The sequence below is a fragment of the Ruditapes philippinarum genome, unplaced genomic scaffold (genome assembly GCF_026571515.1).
Source record: "Ruditapes philippinarum isolate M1 unplaced genomic scaffold, ASM2657151v2 ctg10887_1_1_1_1, whole genome shotgun sequence".
Lineage (NCBI taxonomy): Eukaryota > Metazoa > Mollusca > Bivalvia > Venerida > Veneridae > Ruditapes > Ruditapes philippinarum.
The window spans coordinates 1-25,172 of record NW_026861624.1 but is presented as its reverse complement, the minus strand read 5'-3'; the positions used below and the strand labels follow the sequence as shown (position 1 = coordinate 25,172).

General features: G+C 32.4%; 1 protein-coding gene and 1 long non-coding RNA gene across 2 annotated transcripts; one reads left to right on the top strand and one right to left on the bottom strand.

Moving 5' to 3' along the window:
* The first annotated feature begins 1,151 nt into the window (after positions 1-1,151).
* On the top strand, positions 1,152-4,950 carry LOC132716345 (uncharacterized). The gene is made up of 5 exons (XR_009623793.1): positions 1,152-1,508; positions 2,088-2,185; positions 3,095-3,188; positions 4,023-4,242; positions 4,564-4,950. It is a non-coding gene; the product is annotated as an uncharacterized LOC132716345 (long non-coding RNA).
* Positions 4,951-19,030: 14,080 nt separating this feature from the next.
* LOC132716346 (uncharacterized) lies at positions 19,031-23,092 on the bottom strand. The gene is made up of 3 exons (XM_060699603.1): positions 22,932-23,092; positions 20,513-20,682; positions 19,031-19,687 (listed from the first exon to the last, which is right to left on the bottom strand). Exons 1-3 carry the CDS (start codon positions 23,086-23,088, stop codon positions 19,439-19,441), a joined length of 576 nt encoding a protein of 191 aa, XP_060555586.1. The 5' UTR covers positions 23,089-23,092; the 3' UTR covers positions 19,031-19,438.
* Between the last annotated feature and the right edge of the window lie 2,080 nt (positions 23,093-25,172).

The window sequence follows — 25,172 nt, the reverse complement described above, 5'->3', positions numbered from 1 at the left end:
GTGGCCACGACTTAGAAACTCGTGGCCACGACATAGAATCTCGTGGCCACGACACATAGTATCTCATGCGGATGATAAAAATAAAAACAATCACATGTCAACTCTGTGCCACCGTACTACAGAATCTTCTTCTTTTTTTAGACACTATGTAGGTAAAGTTTTAAAGAAAGTAGCCCAATGTGCGAGATAACCAAAGAAAAGTGCTGTTTTAAATCTATCCATAATTTTATTCAATATAGATCTTTATTGGTTTGGGTCGTCAGACCAAACAAATAAAGGTCTTGCAAACACCGAAAGTAGTCCCAACTCCTCGCAATCGCAACTACTCGGCCCTTTCCGTCAGTCTTCGGATAAGGACCTCGAACACAATTGTACGAATACACAGAACGGATGCGGTAATTCGGTCTAACCTACGCTAAGAAACTAAACATGTAAACAAATAGTAATTTAATGCTTGGAGTTGTTGTCAAGTTTATTTCCAATATATGTAGTAAAAGTCCACCTAAAATAAGCGAATTCATAGATACAAAACCAAACAGTACATTATTAATATATTTATTATTATGGTTGTAGAAACCGAAAGTACAAAAAACCAAACTGTTGACATTTAGTCGGATTTGTTTAAAATTGAAAATCAGTGGGCATACTTAAATTACAAATTGTTGTCAGGCATATTTTCAAGCATAAGAGTATCGGGACAAGGACGCATTCATTTTCAAGCTAGTCAGACTATATATATAATTATATGAAATTTTAAAACTCAGAAAATTCCTGTTTAAAGTTTTACATGCAACATTAATCTTTGAAAATACTGAAGATATTCACTTTAAAATGGATTAGTTATAACTGCATTTCTACGGGTCGACTTTTATCTTCCGGCTTTAAGTTATTGGATGAAATCAAGTTATTACATGTACTTCCCTCTTAGTTGAATATATTTGTTCGTGGTAATCCTGGCCTTTTCTTTATATCAGAAAATCTTTTCTGTTTTTTTTTTATTTCTGTGACACACATAATTATTTGTAAATATACGACATACGACACAGATGAATTTATCAAATACACTGGACGGGAATCAATTTGCTCTGATAACGTCACTTACATCAATGAATGTCATAATAGCAAAGGAAGTTTAAATCCACTAATCAAACAAAATCCAGATGTTGCGGAAGCAGATCTGATCGGGCCGGTTGTTATATATAAGATTAAAGACTCAAACAGTTTATGCTTTTTCAAACACTGGTGGGCCTACACGCGAGATTAACTCGTAGACCTAAATACCGTCAGTTAAAGAGAAATAGAAATATGTCTTTTAAAGTGGAGTGTGTATCATTGCTAATTCTAGGGCTGTCTGTCAGCAGCGAGCAATCAGTTCTTCAGGACTTGGAACCGGGCACGCCGTTGTCAAGGTTTGATTACGAATATCAACTGCTGAAGAAAACAGTTGACTTAGAGATGGAACTATCTTTACTGAAGAAAAAGATGGGGGGGGTTAGAAGCTAATCAAGGTACATTTGTATTTCAATTGAATTGAAAAATAAATTACCTGTTATTCTTTATATTTATTTTGCTTTTAAATATTTAAGAATCGAGATAGGCAAATCAAGTATGTAATGTTGATATTGGATATACCTCATGAATAAAGCCTTTGCCAGTGACCTGTGCAAAAATCCCTAGCGGTATTCGAACCCACCGCGGTGAGAAGTCAACTGCCTAAACCACTCGGCCGAGAAGAAGAATTTATAATATGAATCATATTGAAACATAAACAAGGTGGGATTTATTTTTCTTGCATATCAGACTGTTGTTTCCGTTAGTTTTACCACGGATTTATATTACATATAAATCCGTGGTTTTACCCATTCTGGCATGGGCCTGCCATATAAGTCGGGTGCTATACAATTACAATGTTATGTTATGTTATGTTATGTTATGTTATGTTATGTTATGTATACATGCACTGTATTAACAACGAAAACTATTGTAAACCACCTACTTACGAAGTTCTTTCAGTTACATCTTCTACTCTTAGCGCCTGTGGAGGTCACAGCAATTAGTTTTTTAAGCATATATTTATATATTTGCAGATTTAAGTAGAACCACGGCTTGTGATGATGGTTGGCTGGCTTACAAAGGTTCATGCTATCTATTCGGACCGAGTAGATCTGGATTTACCTCAGCAAAGGTAAGAGTATTTGAGTCGCGTTACGACAAAACCAACATAGTGGGTTTGCGACCAGCAGGGATCCAGACCAGCATGCGCATGCGCAGTCTGATCAGGATCCATGCTGTTCGCTTACAAACCATATAACAAGTAGAGAAACTGGTAGCGAACAGCATGGATCCTGATCAGACTGTGCGGATGAGCAGGCTGGTCTGGATCCATGCTGGTCGCAAACCCCTTATGTTGGTTTTGTCGTGACGCAGCTCATTTGTATAACGAAATAATATAAAACCTATATTACATCAAGAGTAGTTTCAAGACATGTGTAAATCTTTATTTAAATTGTATAATACAGCACGTTTTAACGTTGATTTTCATTGGATAATCATAACGTTTATATAATCAACATACAATTAATGTACACGGCAGCTGTACATAATTATATAAGAAGTAATCAAGTAGTTTTAGGTACATATTGTCAGAAGCAACGTATAATTTCAAGGACGACCCGTATTAAAATAAGTACATATTATAATGATCATGCACACTAGATTTTGACTAATTATGCATACTTTAATGATTGCATTAGTTTTTAACTTATTGTGCCTACTTGGTCATGTGACATTTCAACCTATATATGAGCCGCGTCACGACAAAACCAACATAACGCGTTTGCGACCAGCATGGATCCAGACCAGCCTGCGCACTAGCTATGTTGGTTTTGTCATGACGCGGCTCATATAATTTGAAGGTCTTGTCAAAAGCGTTGTTGTATCCAAGCATGAAGGCAAATCATTAAGAAATATGACCAACGTTAAAGTTTTCGGACGTAGCCACGTCGTGAACAAGAGCAAGTTAAGCAAATACTTTCTCCGAAAAAGTAAAAGTAATAATTTTAAACCATTAATTTTGATAACTTTTTCTTTATAGGAATTCTGTGATCTGAATGGTGCATATCTGGTCCGTGTGGAGAATGTACAAGAAGATACGTTCCTTAGAACATTTATGGACACTCACCTGAATGGTAATGTTCGTTTGTTTTGATTTGACCCCCCTCCGCTCTCCACACACATAAATACTGGCGGAGGATCACTGTTCAGCCGAAACGTTGATTTTAAGAATTTGCAGTTGACTGCTTACATTTTACTATTCACTGACGTACAATTAATAACAAATTCGAAAAACTCGCCCGGTTTTTACAAACATAACATTAAGGTTTTGTATAAATCAATTTATTTATTTACACTATATTATGGAATAAACAAATCCTAGCATTTATTTACTTTTTATTTACATGTTTTGTAATGTTGGTTAAACAGAAGTACAGTTTCGTACGTACTATTGCGCTGGAGGTCCATATCCGAAGATTGGCGGAAAAGGATCGAAAAGTAGCGATTGTGAAATAATCTGGATTCAACCCCACAACAATATTTTTTTATCTGACAGAAAGCGCGTGTTTGAACAATTAGATATTCACACGGTTTCGCTTGATGAAAAAAAAAAATAGGACTTTTTTCAGGAAACACTCTCGTATGGGTTCCTGACTAGAATGAGCCACAGACGCTTGGGGTCAGATCCTGCCTGCCAGAGGTCCAATCCGTGTTTAAATATTTTGATGGGATGTATCAAGTTGGGGGCAGGATCTGACCCCAAGCGTCTTTGGAATGAGCGGGTTCTACACTTAATCTAATTAAAATAAAATATTAGATATATAAATAAGAAATATTAAAAAAAATGGCATGTATAAAAACATGGAACGTCTTTTGAATTGGTTTTCTGCAAAAAAGTCACGTGGTATAGGCACCGTGATTTCGTATACGTAAGTAAGAAAGTATATATGTTATCATTTTATTTTAAGAAAACGCTGATTATTGGCTGGGGATAAATGATAACGTCATTGAAGGTGTGTGGAAATTTACCGATGATGGGACAAATGCGCCGTATCTTGGTTGGGGTGGAACCGAGCCACAGGACGCAGGTACAAATGGCGAGGATTGTGCTGCGTTTGGCCACCTTCTGAAATACAAGTGGATAGATGTGCCTTGCACGTCCCTCAGAAGGCCGTTGTGCGAGAAAAAGTAGGCATTATGATCACTTTTTGCTGCCAATGTGTGTTTTAGTATGTTTTAGACATCAATGTGACAACGTATGCGCATTACTATGTACAATGTATGCTTAAATATGCATGAGTGAGCATAATGTGTTCAGTTATTGTAATTCTTGTTTCCTTGAAAAGAGGATATATGACACATTAAATAGTGTTTGTTATAAGAACATTTAATATATATTATTCAATTTATGGCTTATTTCCGTTGCGACATAATTAGGCGTCATTCATTTGTACACTATTAAATGTATATAATATATTAAAAATGTCTAAAAATATTTCTTATTTGTAGGCCAATGAAGCCGAAGGCCATTTCATTCCAAAGACATGATAGCGACTAGAAATATGTCATGAAATCGAAGAAGAGATTAATTGCTGAAACAACTGTACCGGAGTGATTTCACGCACACACACACACACACGCACGCACGCACGCGCGCGCGCGCACGCACGCACGCACGCACACACACACATATTCATACATACATAAATACATACATGATACATAAATACATGCATGCATCCAACCTTCCATCCATCCATCATAATTATATACATATTGCTTGTTTTCAGATTTACACATTGGCTGCATCAATTTTATATAAATTGTCAGACATTAATATTCTTGGGAAGTAATTAAAATTATTTCTATGATGAATATACTGAAAAGCTATTAAAATTGACTTAATTTCTTTATTTTTATAGAGTGAACATGTACGTGAAACCATGAATAGGGCATTGCAGATAAGCAACGAGTTTCACGATGTTATTTCGAATATTCGTTTACATGATAAAGCACCTTTTTTAAAAGTCCCTGGTCATATATAGATTGTCTTGAGGTAAACCAGAAAAAACCTCACAGATTGGCTTGGAGTTTTAGACCCGGAAAAAAACCCTGAAAGTATAAAACTTATTTATACTGGGCAACATTTTATAAGTGTATGTTATAATCCTGAAAAGTTTTGGTTTTAAACTCCCAGAGTTATACTTAGTATATGTGTATAGGTAAAGGCCGGAATATTTTTTCTAAAATGCATATACTTTATAATACAATACGGAAATTATTCACACCTAATAAGGAATGATAACTCTTCCGGTATTACATCATAATGATTTTCATCTCTTCTATACATCTGAGGGAAATAAATGTTAATATTAATTAAAAAATATACAAAAAATGCGAATTTTAACTATATAGCGACCCGAAGTTTGACGGAAAGTTACGAAAACCTATTATTGCATTATAACCATAACGTGATCAAATTTGGCGAAAACGTTATATCACTCGCTCAGCCTTCCCTTATTTGTAATATCATGTTTATTTTTGTATAACGTTATTTCGCAATCATGTTAGAGGACTATTTTCTAGCTGTCAAAGAAGATAAATTATGATTTTAGATTTATCACCAGAAGAACAAGTTTATTACCAAATTTGGTATTTTTTACTGCAAGATAATATCTAAAAATACAATACATGTATATTATGATAATTTTAAATCTAGCCTATCTGTGCAAGTAACGCAACTACCTAATCATTTCTATGGTTCTATGGTGGAGTATTTCTGCCACCAGATAAAATATTTAGATTTAAATAAATTATCTAATAATTACATGTACATATACATGTATGTGGTTAACACAATAATTAAGTGATTAACTAGTTACTTAAATGAGTATCTTACAGTAACTTTGTATACTCTATGGTAACAACAATATTTGAAGCGAAGTCCCCGGCCTAATTTTCGTTAATTGAATGTCATTTTCGGGATAACTTAGACATAGGTCTAAAAAAAAAACTCCTGAGTTATGAGTTTCATTTATTCCTTGGTCCATGTGGCGCCGTTATATGTCGCAACGCCGCTAAATGTCGCACTTGCCTCTAAATGTCGCACCATTGCCGCTAAATGTCGCAACCGCCGCTAAATGTCGCAAAATCATTTGCCGTTAAATGTCGCAATGTTAACGTTAAATGTCGCACGAATTTCTCTTACCGTTAAATGTCGCAACACTACCGTTAAATGTCGCAAGATGTAAATTCATGTTAAAATCATGTTGAAAGTAGAATTATATTACTTTTTAACATTCTCATAGCTATTTTAATTGTAATTGCCATTACACAAAAATTATCTTTGTCTTACTTGGTTTCTTTAATGAACCTAAATATCGAGGTTTTGAGCTGCTATAAAATGTAATCTTTAGGCTAGAAAGGATAATTAATACTAAATTCTCAATAGATAAGTATTTTCTTTGTTTAAAATTTTCATTTGTAACCCTGATTGACAACAGAATAAAGGTATTATGGTATTGTCGCTCTCAGAATTTGGTTTAAGTAATTTCATTTATTTTCTCAGACACTACCGAATTTACTTTAAACGTGGTTTAGTTGTTCACTATGATCATATGATGCAATATCAAAAGGCAGATAATCCTAGTTATATTTTGCAAAGTTATTCCCCTTATTTCTCTAAGATGTTTTTGCTCTCATTAACCTTTTGGTTACGGCTAATTTCAAACATATTCACTTTAAACTTAAAATACTTATTTCATATGAAAGTACTAATGCATTTCTAAAGGACAGATGACCCGGAAAGGTATTTTTTCTAAAATATCTCCCTTTTTATATTTTCCAAAAAACATCACAAATATTCACTTCAAACGTGAAATATTGATTGAATATCAAGGCAATTTTTTTATTTTAACAGAAACGGCAAATACGTGAAAAACATAGTATGAAATGCACGGTCGATACGAAAATCGAAAAAAAATATCATGTAGTTACTCCTTGATCATGTAGTATTCGATCCGCAGTCGGGTACTAGATATGAGCGAATTTTACGATTATATGCACCGGAATTTTTGTGCCGCATAGAGCGCCAGACTTGTAACCTCGACCTTGTGGGTTCTATTCCCGGGCTGGCCAGCTAAATTTACTGATCAGTCTTTCGGATGATACTTTAAATCGAGGACCCGTGTATGGGTGCTAAAACAACTTTGCACGTTAAAGAAGGGGAAGCTTCTGGAATTGGGGCATCTTTCTGTATCTGTAATTGCACTATCCTCCAAAATCTAAAATGACTTGTACTCTTCTGGAGGACTCGCCCATATGGGCAACCGGTGGCGAGTATAAATAAACGCAAATTCACACACAGTAAGCAGATGTCAAAGTTAAAATAAGTACACAAGATTTAGTAGATTTTACGATTTGTCAAACACTATTTACTCTTTGACATTGTGGCAAGTGATATTTTACTCGCCAAGTCGCTTTATACCATGAAAGATTCTCAGTAAATATCATAAAATAAGAATACAAATAATTGGTTAATCTCATATTGGCCTCGCTATTTGGTTGAAGACAGCTAGCCGTATTGGCCAGAGAATTTAGGCCTTTTATATCATTGCTTTGCTGTAATGAAAATCTTAATCTGTAACGCTTCATTATAAATATTTCAATGAAATTAAATCTGACATTTTTCGAAAAACACAAGACATGAATTATACATATGTAACGACGATATTGGTTAGATATCTGTAACCACTTTTATGTTCGTCCTAAAATGCGCATGTCGAGTACGTCATAGTGAAGTTCAAATGACCATAAATACAAACATAAGCACAATAGTGTATCTATTTTAAGATAATTTTAAGAACTTTATTTTTCAAAAAAAAAAAAAAGGAACAGATGTGTAAAGAAAACTTCTTTTTAATTTATTGCAACAATAAAATGAATGACCACTGCCTTTCTAGCGTTAAAATGGAAATAAAAACATGCATACGAATAGCAAATTTGATAAAAGCATAAACTGTTTGTGTGAACTTCATCCTTCAAATTAAAATCCATTTTAGCATTTGTGACCATGACCCATTGATCCCTTCCTCAATCAAAAGGAAGAATACCATGCAAGTTATCTACCTTCCAAATATGAAATACATTTGTCAATAAATAAAGGCTGTAAAAGTGTAGAAATCTATTTTAGAACTGGTGACCTTGACCAAACTGAACCATAATTCCATCCAAAGGAGAATACCTTAATTCCATGTTCCTACCAAATATAAAAGTCATCTCTCAAAAGAATAATGTTAAAACACCTGTAAAAAAAAAAAATGTTTAAAATCTATTTTTGCATTGGTGACTTTGGCCTTTACCCACAGGACCCCCAACTAAACCCAAAGGAAGAGGACCTCCTTTGGCATGTTTGTATTAAACATAAAATAACATAATCATAACAATAAAGGCTTAATGAGCAAAAATGTTATAAAAAAATCACACCAGTGACCTTGACACTAGAGACCCCTTACTCCATAAAAAATACACGGCCATTAATAATCCACCTACAAGATATGGAAGATATCATTAAATAAATTAAATTAAAGATAAACCCAACTTACCGGAATAGGTAAACCATACAAGGTCCTAAGTGAAAAAAGGAATATAACTTGGGAAAGATGGATGGCACAGTTATATAACTTGGCAATGTCATGAACTTTCTCTAAATTAGTAAGTGTGGAAATTATAAAGCCATAAGTATAGACAGTACTTAAATAAATCCAACTTGCCGGTTTAGGTTAGCGATATTCATTCTCAAACTGCTGAAAAAGGCAATTGCTTGGTAAATATTTAAGCAATAATTATGTAACTTGCCAGGATCAAGTATATTGAATTGATTAATAAATGTGTAAATTATAAAGCCATTTTGTACGAGTAGATTTTAGGAAAAATCCAACTTGCTGTCTTATTATTTTGATCGTTCCATTTTTGGGGAGGCTATGCCGACCCAATGTTAATACCGTCCGTCAAATCTTACTGCCGCGGTAATCAGGTCAAAAAATAGTACCTTGATTTTTTTCTAAGCTGACTTCATCACTCATCACAGACATTTACAATATGAAAATATTTTTCATTCTTTAATTTCATATCAGATAATAATTCTCTGAAAAATTCTTGATTTTTGTTTGTTATTTTTTCAAAATCACTACTCCGTGACGTCATACTGCCGCGGTAATCAGGTTAAGGCATACGTACGTCTGTTAATAAATAGTTCTGTATATGAAAAAACCCTTCTACATAATAACTTTATCAATAATTTTTTAACAAGAAGCATAAATGAAAATTTATAAGTAAATGCTTTAATTAGGTGGCAAATATTCTTTATTATTTTTGATAACAATTTCCAATTACTACGCAGCGACCAACTGTTTTATGACGGGTAAAGAACGTTGCAACACCGTTACGTAGTCTGACAATATCATGCGATGTTCTTTTGTTTGATATAAACCATTAATAGTCCTTAAATTTTTTTTTAAAGACAAATAATGGTAAATTGTCGCTTACATCAGAGACATGGATCGTGCTTGCGTGATAACTAAGGAAAACTAACTTATTAGTACACCCTAGAGGCTGTACGCGGGAAAACGATAAACCCGCCACTATAGTATATAGCTGTAAAGTGAACAGTTAAATGACAGAAATATTGTGGTCAAATATGTTTTGAAAGGAAAATAATTATTTCAGAGAAAGACGCAAAGATCAGTCTTCAATCAAATGAATGATCCCGTATTGTATAATTAGAAAGTTTATTCATAGGGCAACGGCATCATAATTTGATAGTCCATGTGTAATAAAATTTCAAATTTTCAATACAGATTATGAGATACATAAAAAATATTAAAGAATAAGAGGCTTTAAAAAAAAACAAAAACAAAAAAACAAAAACAAAAAAAAAACGCATATATATATATACGAATAACTTACAGTTTAGCATCGGGAATTCATAACATATCTTACGAAACTTTAATTTGAAAACGATATTTGCGGGCGCTGAAGTGATTAATGTTTATTTGAATAAATCAAAAAAAAAAAACTTATATGTTGTGTTCTAAAAATAATCGGCGGCATAAGAGGAATTTCGTATTCATTTTACAACACTTGAAAAATACTACAGAAAATGTGTTGCTGTTTTTTGTTTTGTTTTCAACAAAAGTGTGTGTGTTTGAAGTTTATTTATACTCGGGCCGGAATAACCAATGTCCGAGATTATAGCATCGGGGACGTCTTTTTCAAGCAGAATATTCCTGGTAGCCCATTCTTCGTTCGTTGGTGGTAAAAGGAGACGACAATACTGACAAGGCATCAACTTCCTGTTCTGACGACAACAAAAACGGCATTCTATTAGCGCCAAACCTCCAGAGTAAGTCACGACAGGTCAACCAATCACCTCTGGTACTTATGATGACTTGACTTGACCTTCCGTGTGCCTTCTCCGCGACGTGCACGCGTCTGGAGGTATTTGGAGAGAAGTTTCAACAAAAAAACTTCCAAAACACGCCATTTATAAATTATAACACCATTCATAGCACTGACGCTTCGATGTTCTCATCTATTTGCGGGAAATGGTCGACAGGGAAAACCCTAACGTAATAACCGCACACCCTGTTAACAATAGATTTTCCGCAGTATATATTTCAAGCTAGTGAGGTTTAAAAAATACACGTAGAATCTATCGATTAACTACCATTAGTTGGTTGAGTGTTGGCGGTAAAAAAAAAGAAGATATAACTTCCTGATCATTTTCATGTAGGTTGATTCAATTTTGGGAATTAAAAGCTTTACAGATATCGTATTTTTTTCAAGAAATATTTAGTTTTTAATAAATAGCCGAAGCCGAAAGTACCAAAGTCAGCAACGAGTAATGAAATGGGAAAAAATTTTTGAAAACCGTATTTTTATTCCAGATTTTGGCTTCGGGGAAGAAGAGTTTTCCTGTTTCCGTAGAGCATGGATATTAATACTTCCATTCACAAAACAGTTTTATAATTATTGAATTCTTTCAATTTATGGTAACATGGAACATGTAAATATGTTATAAAAAAATTTTTATGTTCAATTTAAAAAATTTTTTGCATTTAACTTGCAGTTGTTAAATTATCATTTAATGATATTTAAAATGACCATTTAAGTATTTATGGAATGAACAGTTTCCTAGAATATTTTGATAAGGAACCGTCAGTTGTAAAAATGTTATTGTTATCTGATAATGAACAGTCGTCATACTTGCTGGTATGTCATTTATTATTGACAGTTTAGGTTTTTTCAAAATTTGCATGATTAACAGTCCGAATGTAGACCTCAATTAAATGTTCTGGAATATTAACAAAATGAATAGTCATACCACATTAACCATATATATGAAATGGTTGAACACAAACAGTAAGGATAAATAGCGCAATGTGCATATCTTTTTTATTTTGGTAGCATATTTTAAGCAAAAAGAAAAGAACTATAAGTCTGAAACATTCTCTCATAGCCTCCCCATCAGTACATTCAGTGCTTTGATTTATAACATGACACCAATTTTAGGCTGGCCAGGCTCCTAGACTGCCAGCTTTAGGTTATTAGACTACAAAGTTAAGTGCCCTAAAGGTAAATTGTTTCCATATTTATAATAATATAAGTCACTAACTTTAAGCTACTAGGCTGCCGACTCTAAGCTGTTAGATTGCCAACTCCAGGTTGCAAAGCTGAAATCGATAGGCTGTTAGGATGTTAGGCGGCCTCCTCAGGATACTAGGCTACCAACGTTAGGCTTACAGGGCGTTAGGCAAACTCCTTAAGGTCCAGGTCGTCAGCAATTTAGGCTTCCTCTTCCGACAGCGAGACAATTTGCCACCTCAGTAAACTAGGCCATCAGACTGCCACCTCAGGCAGCTTGTCTCTTCTGCCATTTACAGACACAATTGTACTAAACTATTTACAGAACAATGCCAATTTTGCAGTTTCATACAAATAGTAGACAATTGTATAATTATCAATATGTACTTGCATAAGATCAGCTAAAAATCAAACGCAAAACAATATAACATTTATTTACAAGATGAGTATTATCGCCGGCTCAATTGTAGCGCAGTTTCATATATAATAAATTCACTCGCTTTCAAATTGAGTAGGCAGATTTAATTAATATGATACAACAATTAAACTTGAGTTCAACACATAAATTACATCTTGCGACATTTAACGGTAGTGGTGCGACATTTAACGGTAAGGGAAATTCGTGCGACATTTAACGTGAACATTGCGACATTTAACGTCAAATGGGTTTTGCGACATTTAGCGGCGGTTGCGACATTTAGCGTCAATGATGCGACATTTAACGGCAAGTGCGACATTTAGCGGCGTTGCGACATATAACGGCGCCACACTGTGAAACAAAAAAAAAAACAACCCCCACTAAAAAAAAAAACATAAAAAAAACCCCATAAAAAACAACCCGCAAAAAAGAACCCATCAAAACAAAATAAAAAATATGTCTATATTGCGTTATTTTTTGTCTCTCAAATTAAAAGTGATAATGAGCAACACATCCTCTTTTTAAAATGACATGCCTCAGAAAATGTGTGGTCATAAACGTCAGAAATCATTCATAATGTACGCTTATTGTTTATCATTAATTAAAGTATAACATTGTTTACAGAGTACAATGAACTTTAGCTACATGACCTACAATGAACTTTGAACAGTGATATGACACATATCAAACAATGAATTAATGAGTTCCGGAATGTTTAAATTAGTACATGTTTAAGTGAAATATACAATGTTTACATTAAAGGTATACAAACATAACATTTTGGTAAACAATCGCATTTTCTTTCGGCCATTTCCGTCAAATTCCGTAGGAAAGTAATGTGATATTTGAAAAACGCCAACCACGTTTGAAAATTAAACACACGTGTCAATTGTTTTCTCGTTCATATATCAATTACTTAAACTTAACAAACCAATTTTTAACCCTCATCAGGAAAAGAAAAAATGCGGTGGGGGGTTTTTTTTTTAAATTGCCCCATTGAAAGGAAACAGAAACATTTTATTAAAGCCTGTAAACAAAGCCTCATATTTCTTTTAATTTTTACACTACATCATCTTTAAAACTCAGATATATGAATCCGTTTATATAAATGATCTAACACAACACGTGAAGAAAAAATACAATTCAGTTATCTGTTAAAAGGGATGACAAGTTAATGTTTGCCGACACAGAATAAACACAATGCCCTATTTACGACAGGCATTTGGCAGCCTTAAGACTGTGAATTTTTCTTTGAATTATTTAATCTATATTTCCCGCTCAATTTAAATTGACCATTTCTAAAAAAATAGAACAGATTGTGACGATTTACTTACTTATAGCAAAATAAACGTTTTTCCATTGCTTGTTATGTTGGGTAAACACAGTTAACTCATATGTGTTTGATATCTATTATAGTAATATATAATAAAATGCAAATTTAATATACGAGGGTTCTTCAAAAAGTAATGCTACTTGATTAATAAAATGAAGACGTTAAAAGTGCCTCAAAATAATTAATTTCCAACAAAACAATTCGCACGCGGTTTTCGTGCTTGTGTAGCTATAACATCGGACAATATGTACCTGAATAGAATTATTGCACCAAAACATTTCCTATATTGTAAATATGTGACCTAATTTTTTTTTTTTTTTTTTTTTTTTTTTTTTTACATAATTTATTTTCCTCGTCAATAGGTATATGCAGGTCGAGGACATCCTGCTCTATACCGTACATTATATTTTGTGTATATAAAAACATATAAAACATATGAAATAATATAACAGTAACAAACATATAATATATTGCAGGCGTTATGACCAATATACCAATTACAACCATATTTACCCAATGTTACATATAATCATATGTTAAATATTATTCAGTTAACAAGGAACTAAAATTATATATTTGTTTTTTATATGAAAAAAGAAGAAAAAAAAGTGAAAGAAAAACAGGTTTTGCATGTAATATATTTTTGATCATTTATACTTCTGGCTATCGTTTTCAGCTTTACAAACATATGAAAGGTTAAGTATAGCTTCTATTTTTTGACAAAAAAAAGAATCCAGGTCTTATTGAAGGTATCTAAATCATTTTGGTAAATTGCTTCTCTCTCAAAATTATAAATTGGTATTTAATATACTGATGTGCTCTTGTAGTATTTGGTACTTGTTCTTTTACTCTACAGTTATAAATATATCTTTTCAGAAAAAGGAAAATCGTATTTATTGCAGTTGAATTACTATCTTTCAAACCAAGGATAAAATTACAAACAGTTGAAAGCAAAAGATCTAAAAATGCCGTACTTTTCAAAAACAGAAAATATTAAATTGTTTATTATCGACAAAACCAAAACATGTGTTCTAATGTTTCCTTCTCATTTTTACAAAAAACTACAGAGTTCGTTATCTTTTAATTTCATTTTAAAAAAGTAAATGAATTAGTTGCTATTATTCTATGATTAATTCTGTACTAACCATTGTAGGCCTGAATAATTTGATATTTTAAAAGGTAAAGAAAAACTGTAACTCCAATCTTCTTCACTTAATGTTACATTGAGCTTTTCACACCATTTTGATATACAAGTAGGTATTATCTTGGTTTTTAATAAATGCCTCATACATAGGATGAGTACCCTTAGTAAAATTTTAAAATAACTTTTATAAAAGGTGGTATAAAAGGTCTTATGTAGGACATTGCATGTTCTATCATAAGATGAAAGGAAACTGGATACACTATTTACAATACCAAGATAATGTATAAAGTTAGAATTTATGTTATATTTGTCATTAAATTCATTTAAACTATAAAATTGTCCATTTGTTTTCAAAAGATCACCTATGACATGTACACCTGCATTAAACCAGTTTTTAAAGAACACTGGTTGATTGCCAATAGTTATTAAAGGGTTATAGAAAATTGGGATGAGAATATAACTCATTTTCATTTGTTTCTACAATTTTACAGAACATATAATATGCATTCAAAGTGTCCTTCCAAAAATCATTATTTATCTCACTAACCTTTTTTTCTAAAATACACTATACCACAATTAATTAATTTCTCTATATCAAAAAATTGAGCATGCCAAACCTATCCATTTACCATTATTGACTAAAATTCTTCTTATCCAAGATATCTTTAAAGAGTAAATATATGCTTCAACGTCTATCATTCCTAGACCACCTTTATCATTACTTTGTCTAAAGACCTCTTGCTTAATTTTACATTGACCATGCCAGACAAAATCTCTGAAAGTTTCAGTTAAGTCTTTAATTATATAAGGACTTGGATTTGGCAGAGTTGTAAATAAATGTGTGAATATTGATAACAATAAAGATTTAATGACTACGATTCTTCCGATTGGAGTTAAATTTCTTCGTTTCCAATTGGATAATACTTTCCGCATTTTATTCATTTTTTTCATCATAATAAATTGTCACCATTTTCTTAAGTTCTACATGAAATTTTATACCTAACATATCAAAAGAAGACTGGTTCCAAGATAATTTCCATTTAGTTTTATTCTATTTGTACTATATTTAAGTTTACCAATCCAAACAATCTTGGTTTTATCAAAATTTAACCTTAAGACCTGAAAATAAAGAAAAAATCTGCAAGTGTGTTTAGGACTTCATTTAAAGACTCATCAGTGCCATTAAGTATAACAGTTGTATCGTCTGCAAATTGAGATAATTTATGTTCAATACCATTTATTTTAATACCTTTGATTTTTTTCATTTGATCTAATTTTTATGGACAATATTTCTGCACATAGGATAAAAATGTAACAACTTAAAGGGTCTCCTTGACGACAGCCCCTTTGAATTTTAATAAAGTCAGAAAGAAAAACCACACTGACTTATTGTAGATACACTATCTTTATACAATATAATGAACCATCTTTCAATATCGTTTCCAAAGTTAAATAAGGTTAAAGTTTGTAACAACAAAATTCCAAGATAATGAGTCGAAAAGCCTTTTCAAAATCTATTAGAAGAAGTAAACCAGGAATATCTTTTTCTTCTGTGTAGTTCATAATATCATAGATTAATCTAGTATTTTCGCCTATAAATCTGCCTTTAATAAAAGCCTGTTTGATCATTACTAACTATTTTATCTAAAAATTTCTTTAAACGATTTATTGTTATTGGTCCCTCTATAGATGCAGCATTCATTTTCTGATAATTTGGGAATAGTTAAGCTGTCAATAAAAATATTTGAAAGTTTCATTTGAATTTTCTATGTTATTTGCTGAATATAGTTTGGAATAAAAAGCCGAGATTTCTTTGAGAATGTCCGTCTGATTTTGAAATTTCTGTTCCATCATCATTAATTACACTGAAAATTGTTTTTGTTATATATAATTACTCTTTTCTAAATTACAGAACAATTTGCTTGGTTTTTCACCATCAAATAATCCAATCAACTTTTGATCTTATCATAAAAACCTTTAAGTTTTTCATTCTGTATCTTATTTAGTTTCTTCTTTTAAGTTATTTAATAGCTCAAAACTTTATCAGCAGAAAAATGAATTTTCCAAGTTTTCAATCTGTTCTTTAATGACTATTTCCTGTTTATTTTGATTCTTTCTTTTTATATGAGCTATATGAAACAGATTTTCCTCTAATTTCCATTAATAAGGTCTCCAGAAATAACTGATCATTTATTGTTAGTTGCAAGTCTGACGGATTATATCTAAAATGTTTTCAATAATTATATATCGGAAACAGCATATTGGATGATAGTTTTATATCTATTATCTTATTAATTTCCCTTTAGATAATCTAAAATCTTTTAAAAGTGAATTATTATGCTTCCACAATCCTTTACCATGATCAAAACTTACAAATTTCAGTTTAAGTAGAATTATAGAGTGATCAGAACGAAAACTTGGTTTAATCATAGTATCTACTACACTTGTAAAAAAGAATAGGGTAACCAAAAAAGAAATCTAATCTTGCTTGTTGAAAGGGTTTGTTCTTCGCCAAGTGAAACGCTTAACTGTTGGAGAAAAGATTCGAAAAAGGTCAGTAATTTCTCTTTTTTGCATTTCATTCAGAATGAAGGCGCGGTGCTTTTTTATTATTTATATTTTTAATAATTATCATAGTCCAATTCAGGGTTTATAACTAAATTAAAATCTCCGCAAATCAGGTGATCACTGTTTCCAATTTGATCTATCTTATCAAAAATATTTTCATAAAAAGATTGATTGTCCTCGTTAGGACCATATAATGTAACAAGAGTGAATCTCGTTTCACCTATAGTAATGTCAACAATTATATAATTGCCATACTCATCAACAATCTATTGGGTTTACTTTGTAATCAAGTTTATTCGAAAGAAAATCCAACACCCCTTGAGTTTGAACTAGAAAAGCTTAAAATACATTTTGAGCCCCATTCTGTATAAATATCTTTTCAATTGGTCCTGGTGAAAATGTGTATCCTGCAGACAAATATTATATCACATTTAATTTTCTTTTTAAATATTGAAAAACTTCTTGTCTTTTTACAAAACCTTGAAGTCCTCTTACAATTTACAGATAAAATAGACAGATCAGTCATTAGTGCAAAAATAACAAATTACCTTTTCAAAATCAGCCTTAACTCAAGCCAGAAGTATAACATGTTTAACATAGAAAAAAAAAGCATAAACCATTAAGTAAATATGAATGAAGAAAATTAAAGAAAAAGTGACGTGTTCGTGGAAATCGAATCAATAAAATTGGATATAAGAACTTTTATAAAAGAAAAATGTACAAATGTTTTCAAAAAGTTACAATCATCATTTTATACCTAGTATCACTTCGTTCCAAGACAGATGTCACATAATACAGTTTTGAAAATTACAAAAAAAAACTACACATTTCTTGAAACATTTTGGTAACAGCATTTAAGTTACAAGATGCAGCATTACTCATTTATCTAAAATGCAAATTTTCAATAAACAGTATAAACAAAAATCTATGGTTACTTTGAAGTACTTCTTATTAATTAGAAAACATATACAATTCATATTAATTAGAAAACATAAATATATATTAAGTTGGCAACACTCAAGCACTGGTAAGTATTTCAAGATGGTAGAAGTCCATACTTGAAAGTAGCTCAACTTGCTAGTAATCATATCCTAAAAAGGTATCTCATGTAGGTAGCACATTTGAATTTATAGATTGCATCAATTTGGTAACTTTCCAATACTCAAAGATACTTCAGGTTTGTTACATATATAAAAGAAGTAGTTCATTATAATACTTAAAAGTACATCAAATTTGTAACACTCCTAAAATAAGAAGGACTTCAAAAATGACAATTCTTTTATAATTATTCTACAATTTGATAACTTTCTCAAAGATACTTCAAGTTTGTAAAATATATAAAAAAGTAGTTCATACCTTAAAAGTACATCAAATCTGTAACATTCGCATAGTAAGCAGTACTTCAACATGACAAATCTTTTATATTTATTCTACAAGTTAATAACACTCGTATACTAAAGGTAATTTAAGTTACCGACAGTGGTATCTTAAAAAGTATCTCATGATGGTCGAATTCATGTAACTTTGAGTGCACAGAACTTCAAGTTATTAACTCTTATATACTTAATTGCTACTTCAAGTTAGTATAACTTGTATACTAAAAAGTATATCAGATTGGTAACACACTTTTGTTTAAAAGTACTTTATGTGACCTAAAATTATATTCAAAATGCTTGTTATATCGATGTACCTATGTGTGTACAAGTTATGAAATAAACTCTGTTCTGTTCTATTCATAAGTAACATGACTTTTTGAAGCACCCTCGTATATTATAATCATGCATTTTAGTATGCCCTCCATGATTATGTTCCTGGACCAGCAGAAAAATTTTCACATTTATTAACAATGCGACCAGCATGTTTGTTTACATATTTTATTATTATAATAGTTTTTTTTAGGAATAAAATAAAATAATACAAAATCATATATACGTAAAAATATACGTACATAACACCTGTAATATACCTGAATTATCAAATAATTTCATTTGTGAACACGGTGGAAGATAGTATGAACTTTTTTGTCGGTTTGTTTGTTCTTTTTATTTGGAGGGAGAACTTTTCCTTTTAAATGTTCAAAAGTGTAAAATAATGTTACGTATTATGACATAGATTATCTTAATCAGTCAAGTTTATAATGTTTAACATTATTGTACACCAACTAAATTTGAAAAGAGTATTCTGCTTTTAAGAAATTATGACACAAAGTCATTATGGCTTTGATAAAAGAAATTGATAAACACAAGTTGTCTTATTTTAGTCGAAATTCATATTTTGTTTACACCACTACGAGCTTAAACAGCGATCTATCTTCTGCTATATTTTCTCTTGATGATACGTAATTGTCCGAGTCAAGCCGAACGTAACGATTCGTTGCTTTTGTTTGAATTCTGTAGAAGTCTTGTGTTTCCATGGTTACATAGTATCGCATATGATCGTCATCCGTTTGGTCGTCACCATTTAGATATATCCCACGTGCACCTGACACGTTATACCCGTCGTACATGTATCTTGGCATGGCAAACGACTTAAAAAAGAAAAATATATATAAAACGTTAGAACACAATGCACATATTACGAAACTGACGATCTGATCAACCCAATCTCCCGACTAAACCAAGGTCGACAAATGGAAAACTATAATTAGCATTGTACAAAGGTTTAGAAATCGCAAATCGGCGATATCATATCGCCAAGAGAGCATACACGGACCATGGACGAGCCACATTGACTCCTCTACGATTCAATCTTACCTAATTATTCGATAGTTCTGGACATTACATAATCAAAGTTCGAGCATAATTAAACATAAACATAATAACACATCTAACCCCTCCCTGGTCATTATGTCTCGCTCACGACTAGTACATGATCCCTGCAAAGTATTTGCTAAACCTACTCAACTTATAGAGGACATGATCAGGTGTGAAATTCAGAGCATCCATGAGTTCTGTATGATTGTTTTCTTATAACTCGACCATTACTCGACAACACATGATCTCTTCTTATTATTGTGACTTAAAGAAACACACTCGATCGATTGTAATTTTGTCGTGAAAGAGGGTAGAGCAGCCGGTTGCGATCAAACAAATTCATTCCAACCACTTCTGTCCAATAAGCATGACGACTTCTTGGAATTTTCTAATCACTTAACTGAATTGGATCGGCGGTGTGAATTACGATTGAAAGCAATGATGAAATCTTAACATACAACTTAGTTAAATCTTAATTACCAAATACGAGTAGTACTTTCGATATGACGCTACAAATCAGACGTTTTTTTCTAGTTTTGCTGTTTCTTAATTCCTGAAAAAGAAATAATGAATTGTATAAAAGGAATCAAGCGCCTCACCTTTATTTTATATGAATCGTCAGTTTGCTTCTCAAAAGTAAATTTAACATAATCATCATTCGGTTGAACCAATGACGAAACAACTTTAAGGACTTCGTTACCTCCGTCGAAATGCCAAAATTGATTGTTTTCTTTTGCCTGTATCTTAAACACTTTTCCTTCAATATTTACTGAAAATAATAGAGTTTCAGATGTAGTTTTAGATAATTATGCCGATCTTATTATACTGTTTTCCTTCGTTTTATAATAATTATTGTTATCATTTTTATTATAATAATCATCATAATCAGCTTCATCATCACCAACACCATCGACCTTCACATCGTTCTACTTGTCATCATCATCATCGTCGTCATGCTTGTAGTCAAAGATAAAGACAACTAAAGTGTTATTATAACATCGCTTTTCAGTATCATTGTTAACTAAAAAAGCAGCAGAGGCAGAAACATGGTAGCAAGAAGGGCAGTTGCATATATAATATGACTATCATCATCATCACCATCATCATCAACCCTACCACGATCACCCACGCCATAACATTAGCCAACACGACCATAACAACTATCTTGTAATATTCTGGCTGTCCAAGAAAAGTACATTCATCATCATCATCATCATCAAGAAAACATACTATTATGTATATTAACAGCAACCATGGTCAGCACTCTTTCCCGTCATCATTATCATTGCTCCATATAAAAGGATACATTTAAATGTTTGTTTCTTTTTTTGCACACCTACAACCGTTGACTTACAGTTTTTTGAACATACGTTTTTCTTATGGAAAACAAAATGTATTTTTACGCTTGTGAGTATGTCGCTGAGGATAATGAAAATAATAAAGACAACATTTTAGAAACTGATAGAATGTAGACGATATTGTCATGATATTAATAACTTTTAATAGCAGTAAAGATAATACTCATACTAATGTGGTTCTGTTATCGTTTAACCCCTGTTAATTTAAAGGCAGGGTATGGTGCGGTTTTGTGTTTTTTTTCAGTTGGATGTTGTTAAAATATGAAAATACAAAAACATCATGCATCAATTACTAATCGGAGCTTGATTTATCAGGATGGATAACACCTAGAAACGAATTTATAACATGGCTTTTAGATTTTACGTTCACTTGTTAGCCTATTAAAATCTAGAAATCTTTTTCATTGTCTATTCATTTCTCTAAAGCTTTTAAATTTTGTTTCCAAAATGTAGCTCATGCGCCAATTACCGGAACCTTTTTTTCTTCTTTTGCTATTTGACAATTTGTACTGTTACAGTGATTTTGTGTTTTTCTATCGAAGTAGAAAAACTATTTTGTTTACATGTTCGACTTTTATGACATATACATGTAATACATTTAACGCTACATTCTTAAGATAAATATCTTGTATCCTCTTACATCATTGTTTAAACGATATTTAACTGAGCTACACCATGACAAAACCAAAATAATGGGTTTGCGACCAGCATGGATCCAGACCGGCCTGAATTTTTAATCGGGCGGCCGGGAAATTTTGTCGGTAGAGCTAGGGAATGGGATCGAGTCCAGGTCAGGCACTTTTCTTTATCCATCGGAAATTGAAGAGAAATTGCAATATAAAAGGAGAAATAGTGAAAAGTTGATCTGTCGGTAGTGTTGAGAAATTTGTATTTGGGGGTCCCATGTCAGAAGCCCGAACTGGCTACATATTTATTTACCCAGTGACACAGACGCAAACTGCAATCGGTGAACAGAAGCCATTATAATGAAGCATTGTTGAAATCTTAAACAAGAGGGCCAAGATGGCTCTAGCTCGCTCACCTGACCCATCGAACTCATCTAGACAATTACTTAGACAAGCATTCTGACCAAGTTTCATGACAGGTGAGTAAGAAATGTGACCACTAGAGTGCTAACAAGGATTATCCATATTTGAGCAGTGTGATTTAGTTTTTTGATCCCAGTTGATCCATGTTTGAACTTGACCTAGAAATCATCAAAACAAACGTTCAAACCAATTTCCAGGATATTCGGACCAAAACAGTAGCTACTAGAGTGTTAACAAGATTTTTTTCTATTTTGAGCTCCTGTGACCTAGTTTTTCATCCGAGGTAACAAGACTAGTGTTCGAACTCATCCGAGAAATTACCTAGACAAGCATTCTGATAAAGTTTGATGATGATTGAGGCAAAAATGTGACCGCTAGAGTGTTAACGAACATGTGTAAACGGAAGACGGACAACAAACGATGGACGACGGACATTCAACGAGCCTAAAAGCTCACCCTGAGCTAGCTCTGGTGAGCTAAAAAGCTACGGAATCACATAAATGTCAAAATTGAATATAATTAAGACTACAGATTAAACCATGCCACCAGTAAAACCTACAAAGAGTCAATTTTGAGACTATCTTCTAGAGGCTTATCAGTTGAGATTTTACCTGTATGCATCTCCTCAAATTTAAATAGAGATCTTGCGTCTGCTCTATTCAATCTGGATGATACATATCCGATCGCGTCCAGCCGAACGTAACGATTTGTTGCTTTTGTTTTTATTCTGTAGGATTTCGGTGTTTCCATGGTTATATAGTATCGCATATGATCGTCAATCCGTTTTCGGTCATTACCATTTAGATATACTACTCCACGTGCACCAGACACGTTATACCCATCGTAAATATATCTTGGTACAGCAAACGACTGAAATGTAAGATATGAACGATACGTAAGAAAATGATATATCATAAAACGCCTTTCACACTGCTGCTTCTAAAAATATTTAAACACTTTCTGATTCTTCTATTCACTATATATAATTATTTAAGTTGCTCACGGGATATATGGGAAAAATCATTTGAATGAGATACAATTTGACCCAAGGCGCAAGCCGAGGATTACATTACGTTGGCAATGTTATATTATCCCGTATATCTAGTCAGAACTTGTTTAACGAAATTGTAATAACACCAGATAAAAAGGCGTGGCTAAATAAAATGTCGTCAAACGTTCATAGGCTACGATAATGCTGCGCAATTAAAAATTATTCCAGTAAAATGCTTCCATGATCGAGAACTATGCCATAAAGAACAAAACGCAATAACCGCGTTGTAAACCGTATGCGATTTGTGCATGGTTCAGTTCTTTTAAATCTAGTAACAAAACTGGGCGGATAAAGTTGATCAACAATGAGCATTTTGTGGCCAGTCCTTATGAATAGATGTAGTGTTGTTTCAACGAAGTAAAAAAAGTTTAAAATTTGAAATGAAATAAAAAAAAGTCCGTTTATAAAGGGGATTTCATTCCGTAAAACCGTCTCTTTATCAGAAAATCATATTTATAAATACAAACAAATGCGCCTCACCTTTATTTTGTATGATCCGTCCATTTGTTTTTCAAAAGTAAACTTAAGAAAATCACTCCTTGGTTGCCACGTTAGCTGCCTCACAGCTTTCAGATCTGAATTATTCCCGTCGTAATACCAATTTTCACCAGTTTTTAGTTCGAAAATCTGGAACACTTTTCCCTGAAGATTTACTGAAAGACAAATTATCAATAGAGCTTATAACTATAATCCCTTTCTTTGTTTAATCAGGTAAATAAAAAAGTAAACGTATTCATGAATATTTATATCAAAATTGTTTCTCCTCATTATAATTGTAATTTTTGTTGTTATTGTTGTTGTTGTTGTTGTTGTTGTTATACAATGCTATAATAAATATCATTATTATGATCGTTTAGTATCATCAAGAACGTCATCATCATCATCATCATCATCACCACCACCACCACCACCATCATCATCATCACTTTTTCATAAGACAGTTGTATATAAACAACATCAACATTTGTTACTACACTACAATTGATATTGTCAATTCTATTGTAATGTATTTCTATTATTATTGCTAGTATCAAGGCAGTTCCACAGTTTTCATTATCATCAACATTCTTGTCATGTTCATAAGCAGCATCGGTATTATGGACAGCACTTCTATCGCCGTCAACATCATCAGCTATTTGCTTTGACCATTAAAAAAGACAACTATTTAAAACTGCAGTCATTATTCAACATACAGTCCTTGATATGCAACATTTTATATACATATTTCCGATGAATAGTGCGATAAACTATATTTCACAATACTCTTATTCTTCTTGAATATCATTTCGTTGCCATCAAAGATTATCATATCGCAGATAAAAATGAGTATGTCGCCAAATTCTGGTAACCATTTCGGCATCTTCTAATTTATAAATGATAACGATGTAAACGACATCTAAGAAATTGGTGATAATGTTGGCGGGAACACGGCGACAATTATGATTTAATTTTAAAGAATGAAGACTATAATGACGAAAATCGTGATAAATAATGATGATGACTTTGATGATAATGATAAATTACAGAGATTGATCCTTGAAGAGATATCAATCACTGATTCTTACATGTACATGAAAACATGGGGGCCTTTGTTCTTCATCTGATATGCTTATCAGTTAAAAGTGTACCTCTAATCCACTTCTATGAACTGAAACAACGACCTGTCGTCTGCTATATTGAACCTTGATGAGACGTATTCGTCCGGATCAAGCCGAACGTACCGATTTTTGCTTTTTGTTTTTATTCTGAAGTAGCCTTGCGTTTCCATGGTTATGTAGTAACGCATATGATCGTTCGTCCC